General features: G+C 43.2%; 1 protein-coding gene, 1 long non-coding RNA gene and 1 other non-coding gene across 3 annotated transcripts in view; 2 read left to right on the top strand and 1 right to left on the bottom strand.

Annotated features, from left to right (window-relative positions):
* Positions 1–1,286: 1,286 nt before the first annotated feature.
* Positions 1,287–2,670, top strand: RPS20 (ribosomal protein S20). The gene is made up of 4 exons (XM_047843005.1): positions 1,287–1,451; positions 1,661–1,760; positions 2,073–2,146; positions 2,455–2,670. The coding sequence occupies exons 1-4, from the start codon at positions 1,449–1,451 to the stop codon at positions 2,635–2,637; spliced, it is 360 nt and encodes a 119-aa protein (XP_047698961.1). The 5' UTR covers positions 1,287–1,448; the 3' UTR covers positions 2,638–2,670.
* On the top strand, positions 1,936–2,002 carry LOC125156796 (small nucleolar RNA U54). Its single transcript, XR_007148780.1, has one exon. It is a non-coding gene; the product is annotated as a small nucleolar RNA U54 (small nucleolar RNA).
* A 7,516-nt stretch (positions 2,671–10,186) lies between the features above and the next one.
* Positions 10,187–11,248, bottom strand: part of LOC125156608 (uncharacterized) — a 34,103-nt gene continuing 33,041 nt past the window's right edge. Inside the window, exons 6-7 of the long non-coding RNA XR_007148701.1 lie at positions 10,833–11,041; positions 10,187–10,216 (exon numbers count right to left, since the gene is read on the bottom strand). This is a non-coding gene — a long non-coding RNA (uncharacterized LOC125156608). The remainder of the gene's footprint in view (positions 10,217–10,832; positions 11,042–11,248) is intronic.

Here is an 11,248-nt window from a genome sequence, read left to right as displayed (position 1 = left end):
TCTCAAGCGCTTGAGGGGAAACAAACCTAAGAATAGATGGACCAGATTTGTTTCTAAAAAAAAATCACAAATACGCTTAAGCATTCCTACTGGTCGCCATCACAGTCAAACCTCAAGTTACGAAGTCTCATTTAGATTACAGCTAGTAAACTAAGAATTCTGGTTTTCAGATTTTCTGCTGTAAATTCTACAGATTTTTTTTTTTTTTACAGCCAATGGATGCCATTTTAGAATAAAATGAACTAGAAAGGTACAAATTTTAACACTGAAATTAATTGTTAAATGGCAGAAAAACCTAGTATCCGTATTTTTGTGAGTCAAAGAAAGCCAGCTAGTAGCTCTGCCCAGTTATCACCAAATAAGTAAGTTAATGCTGTTATTTCATGAAAGTGTCAAACATCATTTCCCTTCAAGGAACAGAAGAGAAGGGCTCAAGAAGGAGCCCTAGCTGGAGGGGTCAGAGCTCTGCCCACCAGTTCAGTGTGTCGGAGCAAAGAAGTCTCATGCACCCTCAGTTGACCGCTCTTAAGTTTTTCCACTGTACTTTGTCCCATACACTCAGGCGATCTCGAAGGGTCTTTTCCGATGTTACCTTATCCGAACAGAGAGGGGATACATGTTTAAAGTTAGGGAGAGAGCCTGGGTCGCCAGGATGGGCCTCTGGAGGCACAACACGCTCCAGGATAATCCCAGCAGCCAGGCATCACGTTCCCGGAGGGAAAGAACCCAAGTTCAGGTGCTTTCTGGAAACGGATTACATGCTTCTACCGGTCTGCGAAGCCAGAAGGCAAAGTATCACGAAAAGGTATTTGAGGCTATGAAAACAACTGCCTACTCCCTTTAAAAACAACACGCCCAGCTTGTCAGTCATTTTTCCCAATATCCAGGTGAGTTAAACTCAGAGATGTTACCCACCTGCTCAGAGAACGAGTGATTCGGTTTGTATGGGAAGAAACATTTGCGCTGTAAAAACCACAGGAGTCGTTTTGATTTTGCAGAGACCAGGGGCAGGGGCGACCGGCAGAGGAGTTTCTCAGGTTTTAGATCGCAATCTCCCGGTCATCTCTCCCAGGCGGTTAAAGGACCGCGGTGGTGACTGCGCTGGCGTGGACGCCACCTCGCGGGGCTCTGACTCCTCCCGGCCGATAGGGGGCGCCCGCAGCCGCACCTTTCCCGCCAGCTCGTCGGGCGCTCCAGCCCCGGCTCGCGCAGCCGCCTCCGTAGCCCCGAGGGCCGTTCCTCTTCCGGGGCAGTGCGGAGACGCGTGCGGGACCCGGATGCAGACGTGAGCGCAGCTATATAAGTGCCGCGCAGGCCGCACGCCTTTCTCTTTGAGGAAGACGCGGTCGCAGCCGGAGCGGTGCACTGGAGGCCCCCGCGCCTGCTCCTGACTCACCGCTGTTCGCTCTCGCCGAGGAACAAGTCGGTCAGGAAGCCGCGCCGCAGCCATGGTGAGACGGGGGGCGGCGCCGCGCGGTTCGGAACGTGGCGGGACTTGGTCCCTTCCTGGGACGCTTGCCGGGCTGGGCGGAAGCGGCGAAGGCGCGAGCCTCGCTTACCCGAAAAAAGGGGCTCCTGAAGTGGTGGAGGAGCCTGGGGAGACGCGATGAAGCGTGTTTCTAGGCTTTTAAAAGATCTGTGTTCATCTGTGTAATGCCAGGCTTTTAAAGACACCGGGAAGACCCCCGTGGAACCGGAGGTGGCGATTCACCGAATTAGAATCACTCTCACCAGCCGCAACGTAAAATCTTTGGAGAAGGGTCAGTACGGTGGCTTTGGGCAAAAAAATAAATAAGTAAATAAATAAAAAACGATGAATTTGACTTGTTGCTGTACAGGATGGCGTCGGAAAAGTCAAGTGACAAGTTGTTTAACGTAGAAAGGGAAAACGAGAAGCATCCCCCCCTTAACTGTTGGTGCCTCGTAAATCCTTGTTGGCGATGAGGAGACAATGAGTGTGTTGAGTTATGATGATCGTTTTATACGCTATTCTGAGCCAGCATCAGTTCAGATTTCTTAGGGCTGCTTTGGCTGTTGGGGACGAACTGAAAGATGCTTTTATTTCCCTGTAGTGTGTGCCGACTTGATCAGAGGCGCCAAGGAAAAGAATCTCAAAGTGAAAGGACCCGTTCGGATGCCCACCAAGGTGAAATGAGTCAGAGGGGTGGGAAAAACCACACAACCCGAAAGAAAAGCGGTTAGAGTTTGTTCCCGTTGAGTACCGGGTGTTTACAGGTAGCTGTGGAAGTTTTGCTCTTCTGTTCCTGGGTGGGTGCGGCGCTCGGAAGGGCACCGTGCGGGCTGAGTGGACACGGACTTGCCCTTGCAAGTTGGTGCCAGGACAGGAGTGATGCTCCGGGGAGTAATCCCAGGGAATGGGCGTGATGGTCTTCGGATGTTCTAGAGAGCAGCGTGAAGCCATAAATGCTTGGTTTCCTTTGTCTTTTGTTGCAGACTCTGAGAATCACTACAAGAAAAACTCCTTGTGGTGAAGGTTCTAAGACTTGGGATCGTTTTCAGATGAGGATCCACAAGCGGCTCATTGATTTGCACAGTCCATCTGAGATTGTTAAGCAGATTACTTCCATCAGTATTGAGCCAGGAGTTGAGGTGGAAGTCACCATTGCAGATGCTTAAATCGGCCTTTTAATAAATTGGTTATCAGTTAAATCTCGTTGACTTTCATTCGTAATGCCATCAGATTTTAGGAATACGCGTTTGTGCCACGAAGTTTAGTCCATCTTGCAGGTAGACTGGTCAAAATTAGGTGAATGTCCTGGGGTGGTCTCGCTTGTTCTCATTAGGTCTCTTGGAGGCCACTGAAGCCGTTCGCACTTGACTTCACTTGAGAACTGAGTTGTATTCACGCAACGCGGCAGTCTTCAGGATTGACGAACCTACGGCTGCACATTGGAGCTTTTTCAAAGGATGTGTCTGGATCCTACCCCCAAATTCTAAATTGATGGATCACAGGGTGCTGCAAATCTAAAGTTTCTGGGATGCAGCTATGACTTGAGAACCTAATGTATTCTGGTGGGTAGGTAACATGGGAAACAGTAAGTTCTGCCAGTTAATGTTATTCCTCCTGAAGACCAGGCTAAAGAGTAAACAGATGTTTGGGGAACATTTGCGGTTTTGCAGGCAGGTGTTTTATATTTTAGAAGAACGGGTTGAAAAAAGTAAACCTGGTATTTGTTAGCATTTAGGTTATATCTATAAAAGTATTTTATATACAGTCCTTGGAGTTTTCATTTGATAATGTAGACCATTTAACATGGGGCTGTGCTGACATGTAGTTTATATATAAATACTAGTTAATTTTAGGAGTGAAAAGCATGTCCTGTAGGCCAAATTTATTTAGCCAAACCCATATTGGCACAGTAATGGATAAGGTGTAGCTATCAGGATCTGTTAGTGCTTTATTTTCTTGAATGTGTCTCAGGGGAGAATGCTGATGTTCCAGTATCGAGATTTTTTGCTTTTTGAAATTGATAATCAGATGGATATCTTCAAGAGGTCTAGTTTTCTACTAGAGAAAATTGCCAAAAATATTTTGACAAACATTTTTGCAAATTACAAAATGCCCTGAAAGTCATCATGATTGTATTTGCTATGCTTACTAGGATAACAGTGATGAAATTAACGCCTTTCCTCTAGGTTTGGGCTTAGACCTTCACTTTGCTGCACTATCTTGTCCACTGTCTTCAGTTAACTATGTGCGTTCAAATTGAACTTGAGCTCAGATTGCTGTATACATCCAGTAGTGTGCTAGATAACCTGTGCACCTCCCAAGCTCAAACTGGACATGCCTAAAATGGAAATGTCTCCCTGCTCAAAACCCTTCTCTTAGACCTCAGCATTTTGGACTGAAGGGATTTGAGTGGAACTGACAGGAACGAATTATGCCAAGCTGATGAACTCACAAATTCCAGTAGTTTAATTAGTTTGGGAAACTAAAAAATTTAACTGTAACTTTAATAAACATTGGCCGTAAACACAGTACTTGAAGAATTAAGCAGGGAGTCTAGTTAAGGTTCCTGGGGTAAGCAAGCAGTGAGTGATCCATTCTTTACAGAGAGGCTGGTGTTCTTGGTTTAAAAGTGAAGGAATTCTTGATCAGAAGCCAAGTAGTGAGCTCCTGACCTGTCCTCTAACCCAACTTTAAGATTTCTCTACATTGGGGACCCCTGCTAAGAGCTGTTTACTTATCAGTTAAGATCTTTTTTTTTTTAATTTTTTTTTTTAACGTTTATTTATTTTTGAGACAGAGCATGAACAGGGGAGGGGCAGAGAGAGGGAGACACAGAATCGGAAACAGGCTCCAGGCTCTGAGCTGTCAGCACAGAGCCCAACGCCGGGCTCGAACTCACAGATGGTGAGATCATGACCTGAGCCGAAGTCGGACACTTAACCGACCAAGCCACCCAGGCGCCCCGTTAAGATCATGTTAATATTCAGTATCTGGTAATGTGTGGCCTTCACACAAATACCTACAAGTTTGTTTTGATGATCAAAGTATTGCAGCATAGAAGTCTCTGGAATATACTCAATATCCTGAGAATTGTTTGAAAAGCGATCTTCTGTGAAAACGTTGAAGTCGTTTAGGACTAAAGAACAGGTTGATTGTGAAAAGTGTGCCTCAGTACATCGGAAGATGTCGAAAACAGCTTTATGGCCTTCACGACAGTTGTGAATTTTAGGTGATGTGCCAGAGTAACATACGTGAGCGTTTGTGAAGTTTCCCACTCAGTTGGAGCTGTCTTTAAGTTACAGCTATTTAGAGAGCCTGTGATACAGCCAAAACACAGCACTTAAAATTTGGGGAGCTGCTGTTGTCTTGCATTCCTCAAACATTTAAAAACATCCGTAGTACTTGGAAATAAAACCCATGCAGGACCTTGGGATATTTAGTACTGACCTAAAGATAGGTTAAATAGTGGTCGTGGTGCCAGTGAGCCTTAGAGGCCAACTTGTATGGATTAGGGATGTGAAGAAACACGAAGTTGGGAGGCCTCTCGTCCTAAACCTCATTTCCTTTGGATTTACAGAGTACTCACAACTGTGAGCTGTAAACATAAGGCAAGAGAAACCACCCTGGCTGTACGTTTGCTGGATCACATGTCCTCGCCTGACATTCCTAAGTGCAGGTGTACAAGCTCTGTGGATATAAAGTGAACAGGCAAGAGAATGTAGACGTAGAAATTCTTGGCCATGAGCAGTCAGATCTGCAAGCGTCATTATTTGGATAAGTGGGCTTGATAAGATAGTGCTTTGGGACTCCTGCAAAACACTAAGTAACTATCTCAAGACCGTATATGGGTGTTCCTTTCTCTCTCCAGGGGATATTTTCCAACCAAACCAAGACTGGCTCGCTAAGGGCATAGATTTCTCGCGCCTGGACCTCGATTCCCAGAGGGCGGGGTACGCTGCTGGTCAATGGTATTCGGTCAAATTATGCTTCATCAGAGAAGTACACGTGAATCCCCAGAGGCGTGGCCTTTCTAACCATCCTCCTTCAAAAAAGTGAATGTGTAGATCTAACTATACAAAGAACCTGGCCAGGCCAAAGCTTTATTTTTGAGAAAATAAGAGGAGCCAGGGGCGCCTGGGTGGCGCAGTCGGTTAAGCGTCTGACTTCAGCCAGGTCACGATCTCGCGGTCCGGGAGTTCGAGCCCCGCGTCGGGCTCTGGGCTGATGGCTCGGAGCCTGGAGCCTGTTTCCGATTCTGTGTCTCCCTCTCTCTCTGCCCCTCCCCCGTTCATGCTCTGTCTCTCTCTGTCCCAAAAATAAATAAACGTTGAAAAAAAAAATTAAAAAAAAAAGAACTGTCAACAGTTTTCATGTATAACTTCATTCTCTCCCCCAACCGACCTTCAAATTATTTTGAAGTTAATCCCAAACATATTATTATATATACACATTTTTCAGTGTCTAAAGGACTCTTAATTATTACTTTGTAATTATTTACCTTGTTTTTTCAGTTTAGTATGTGTTAAGTATGTTCACTTTGCTGTGCAACAGATCTCCAGAAATTTTCCGTCATGCGAAACAAACTATACCCACTGAAAAACAACCCCCATTCTCCCCACCCCTAACCCTTGCCAACTACCATTCTGATCTTTGTTTCTATGAGTTTGACTACTTTAGATACTTCATAGAAGTGAAATCCTACAGTATTTCTCTTTGTGACTGGCTTATTCCATTTAGCATAATGTCCTTAAACTTCATCTTTGTGCTGTATGACAAGATCTCTTTCCTTTTAAAGGCTGAATATTTCATTGCATGTACATACCACATTTTATTCATTTGTCCCTCAATGAACATTTGAGTGGCCTCCACCTTTTGACTATTGTGAATAATGCTGCACTGAACACAGGAGTATTAATACTTCTTCCAGATCTGGCTCTCGATTCTTTTAGGTAAATACTCAGAAGTGGGATTGCTGGATCATATGGCATAACTTTGTATTTTTCATTTTTTGAGGAACCTCCATTACATTTTCCATAGCAGCTGCACCATTTCACGTTCTCACCAAGGGTTCCAATGTCTCCACATCCTCGACAACACATTTTCTGTTTTGGGTTTTTAATTTGGTTTTTGTTATAGTAGCTATCCTAATGGGTGTGAGGTGGTACCACACTGTATTTTGATTTGCATTTCTCTAATGATTAGTGAAGTTGAGCATCTTTTCTTACACTTGTTAGCCATTTCTGTATCGTTTGAGAAATATTTATGCAAGTTATTTGTCCATTTATTAGTCAGGTTATTTATGTTCTTATTGGGTTGTAGGAGTTCTTTCTATATTCTGAATATTTAACTCATTATTAGTTATGCGATTTGCAAATATTTTCTCCCATTCTGTAGGTTGCCTATTCACTGTTGATTGTTTCCTTTGATGTGCAGGCTTTTTTTAAGTTTGATACAGTCCCATTTGTCTACTTTGCTTTTGTTGCCTATGCTTTTGGGTGTCGTATCCAAGAAATCATTGCCAAATCCCTTGTCATGAAAACTTTGTTTTCTTCTGGGAATTTTGTAGTGTAGGTATTAGTTTAAATATTTTTCTGTGTGAGACAGAGCGTGCATATGTGCAGGGCCAGGGCAGAGGGAGAGGGAGAGAGAATATCTTAAGCGGGCTCCATGCTTAGTGCAGAGTCCAGTGTGGGGCTCAGCCCCACCACTGAGAGATCGTAACCTGAGCCAAAATCGAGTGGGATGCTTAACTACTGAGTCATCCAGATGCCCCTAGTTTAAGTCTTTAATTTTGAGTTAATTTTTGAATATGGCTTCACAGTTTTGCATGTAGATATCCAGTTTTTCCAGCACCATCTGTTAAAGAGACTGTCCTTTCCCTTGCTGTGCGTTCTTGGCACCCTGATTGAAAATCATTTGACCCTATACATGAGGGTCAAGGCATCCTTGCATTCCAGGAAAAAATCCCTCTTGGTCATGGTGTGTAATCCTTTTAATATGCTGATGAGTTTCGTTTGGTACTATTTTGTTGAGGATTTTTGCATCAGTATTCATCAGGGATATTGGTTTGTAGGTTTTTTTTATTAAGGTATAATTGACATATAACAATAGTTTCAGGTGTGTAAGATAATGATTTAATATTTGTATATATAGTCTGTAGTTTTCCTGTAGTGTCTTTGGCTTTGGTATTGGAGTAATGCTGTCCTTAAGAATGAGTCTAAAGTATTCCCTTCTCTTTGGTTTGTTAGAGGAGTTTGGGGATTGGTGTTAATTCTTCTTTAAATGTTTGGTAGCATTCCCCAGTGAAGCCATCTGATCCTGGGCTTTTCTTTGTTGGTAGGTTTTGATTACAGATTTAGTCTCCTTACTAGTCTGTTTCAATTTTTTATTTCTTCATGATTCAGTCTTAGTACGTTGTGTATTTCTAAGAATTTATCCATTTCCTATGGGTTATCCAGTTTGTTGGCATGTAAGTGTTCATAGTATTCTCTCATAATCCTTTTTGGGGTTTTTAAAAATATTTATTTATTTATTTATTTATTTATTTATGAGACGGAGTGGGGGAGGGGCAGAGACAGGGGGAGACACAGAATCCAACACAGGCTCCAGGCTCTGGGCTGTCAGCCAAGAGCCCAACATGGGGTTCAAACTCACAAACTGTGAGGTCATGACCTGAGCCAAAATCAATGCTCAACCAACTGAGCCACGCAGGTGACCCAGTCCTTTTTGGTTTTGTGGCATTAGTTGTGATGTCCCAGGTTTCAATTCTGATTTTAGTTATTTAAATATTTTTTTCTTTTTTTGAAATTAATCTAGCTAAAGGTTTTTAAATTTTGTTGATCTTTTCAACAATCCAATTCTTAGTTTTGTTGATATCCCTATCAGGGTTTTTTCTATTCTCTATTTTGTGTATGCTCTCATCTTTAGTATTTTCCTCATGCTAACTTTTGAGTTTCTTTTTCTTTCTCTAGTTGAGATGTAAAGTTAGATTACTGATCTGAGACTTTCTTAATGTAAGCGTTTACACCTACAATCTTCCCTGTTGGTACTGTTTTCACTTTATCTCATACATTTTGGTGTGTTGTGTTTCCATTCTCATTTGTCTCCTGGTATTTTCTAATTTCCCTTGTGAATTCCTTGACCAAAGAACTTGACTAAATTGGTTTTTTTGAATTCCAGAAAGTTGAACTCACAAATCTGTTTTCATTTTCTTTGTTATTTATTCCTTGGTTTTCCTCTATGATAGTTTCAGTGAGGTCTCTAGGCAGAGATGAAGCAACTATCTGTGCTCAGTCTGCAACCCTGAGCTGAGATTTAACTGATTCTTAAGGTTTCTTGAGCATCTGTTTTATATAGATAACCCACATAGGACATTTCTCATTAACAAGAACGGTAGAGTGGCATTGTGCTGAAAGGTAGGGGCTCCTGAAGCAGACCATCTGGGTTCCAAATTTGGCTTTTCTCTTTTCTAGCTGAGACTTTGGTTAGGTATGTTACTTACATTCTTGTATATGAGTTTCTTCACCAATCAAATGAGAATACTAAAAAATCCCTTATGGAGTTATTCAAAGATGAAATGAGTTAATATTTTTAATGTACTTAGGTGAGTGATTGGCATAGAGTAAGAACTATTTCAATATTTGGAATTGAATAAATTTGAATTTCAGAAAATGAAATGCATCTGAGAATGTGGCCCCTTAAATTTGTCTCACTCATACCTGGTACAGAGTTCCTCGAATACAACAAGATTTAAAACATTTTTTTTTTCTGCTTAGAGGTCAACTAAGTTGCGTGGTGACAATTTTTGCACTTAAGTAGGTAGTTAATTAAAAAAACGAACTTAAGTAAGTTTGAATGACTGTGCGTATCCCTGACAAGATATACAGGCGTCACAGTCGTGACTGAAAGGAATGCACAGAAAGTCCGACTAACAGAGTCAAGAGGCACAACCTGGCCAAGGGAACACTCAAGGAAACAGATTCCAAACGTTTGCTTCCTTTATTTTTATTAACCCTTGCATTCGCACAATATTTCAGCCAATGCTTGAGGAAAGTAAGAACCCGACCTATTGAAAGCTCAACCAAAAGATTAATAAAATAGTCAGCCAAAGATACAGTTCTACAAAATTGCAATATTTTTTAATGTCTGTTTATTTTTGAGAGAGAGAGAGAGAGAGAGGCAGAGTGCAAGCAGGGGAGGGGCAGAGAAAAAGAGAGAGACACAAAGCCCGAAGCAGACTTCAGGCCCAGAGCTGTGAGCACAGAGCCCGACGCGGGGCTTGAACTCGCAAATGGTAAGATCATGACCTGAGCTGAAGTCGGAAGCTCAACCGGCTGACCCACCCAGGCGCCCCGGCAATATTTTTTAGAAAGAACTTTTGACATTGTTTTCCTGTAAGCATTTGACAGGTGTTTTTAATCACACAGTATTCATTAGTTGTTCACTTACAGTTTGGCACATTTGCATTATGAAGCCTCAAGTGTTTTCATTTCTAAAAAGGTCAGCACTGTGGGCTTAAGTCTTTTTCAAAGATAAATCCCATTAAACTGCTTTACAAAAAAATGAAAGAAGACCCACAAGAGCAAACCTGAGGAAGGAGAAATCAACCATTACACTAAAACCAGGAAGACCGATTTATCGCAGTTCAGTCCTTTGTTGCCACGATGCCAGAAAATGAGGTTGACACATGTTCTTTAAAGATTCTTCTTGTTTTTCTTTTGAAATAATCTCGAACTTACAGAAAAGCTGCAAGAACAGTACAAAGAACATTTTGTCAACCGTTTGGGTAAAGGTGGTCGACATGACACTCCGTCACCCCCAAACAGTGTATTATTTCCGGCACAAAAATGCATTCTCCACAACCATAATAGAGCCGTTAAAATTAGAATATTCACATTGATAACGTTAGCTCCGTCCAGTCCTCACATCTCCTCCAAGTTTTGCCGGTCGTTCCAATCTTGCCCCTTAGAGCACAGAGATCCCAATAACAATCAGGCATCCCATTGAGTTAACAGATCTTGTGTGTCTCATTTAGCCCGGAACGGTTCCTTGGTGTCCCTTTGACCGTCATGCCCCTGACGCTTCTGAAGGTTCCAGGCACTGAAATTTGGATGCTTTCCTTACCCCACGTGGGCTGCGCACCTCATTCGGGGCTGCCTCCTGCAAGCATGCCCTCCTGCCCGGAGACCCTCCACTTGGGCCGGACGCCCCAAGCCCGGCTGCCCTTGCCATCGCAGTGACGCCACCTCACCCTGCTCGGGCTCCGGCACCCTGGCACCGGGGCCCCCACCCAGGCAGCACCCCTCACCCCACTGAGGCGACACAGCACCTTGCGCTGGGCAGCCCCTCCACGGACACCCACCTCACCCTGCTCCGGTGCCGACAGCCTGCAATGCGAACGTCGCGGCGCCCCACTCCCCGGGCGGCTGGTCGCACGCAGCGGCTGACTTGCTCAGGGGGAGAGGGATCACGGGAAAAAGGACAAGCTTCGGATGGTGTTCAGAAACGCGTTTTAGTATCTGTCTGTACATGAGTCGCAGCCGAACCAGCTGATGAACTGAAGTCCTTTTACTTAAGCAGAAAGCACAAACCGTAAGCACAAAAGCATTCTCGTTTACATCATGAATCCCAAAGGAGTATTTTGAAGTGTTAAAACGGGTGGTCACATTTGACTGTGATTATTTTAAAAACATGCGCAGAGAATTCACTCAGTCTTCAACATTTTCTATGTATACACAAAAACGAAACCAATAAAAATTATCATGTAAGACATTTAAA

This window comes from Prionailurus viverrinus, chromosome F2, assembly GCF_022837055.1.
Source record: "Prionailurus viverrinus isolate Anna chromosome F2, UM_Priviv_1.0, whole genome shotgun sequence".
NCBI lineage: Eukaryota > Metazoa > Chordata > Mammalia > Carnivora > Felidae > Prionailurus > Prionailurus viverrinus.
The sequence above is the reverse complement of the archived record's forward strand: the minus strand, read 5'-3'. Positions and strand labels throughout refer to the sequence as shown.

What these genes read in the sequence shown, in the direction of transcription:
- RPS20 (XM_047843005.1), top strand. An exon ending in CGTAAAATCTTTGGAGAAGG is followed by an intron (nt 1,761 to 2,072) that starts GTCAGTACGGTG and finishes ATTTCCCTGTAG; the next exon opens with TGTGTGCCGACTTGATCAGA. An exon ending in CCGTTCGGATGCCCACCAAG is followed by an intron (nt 2,147 to 2,454) that starts GTGAAATGAGTC and finishes CTTTTGTTGCAG; the next exon opens with ACTCTGAGAATCACTACAAG.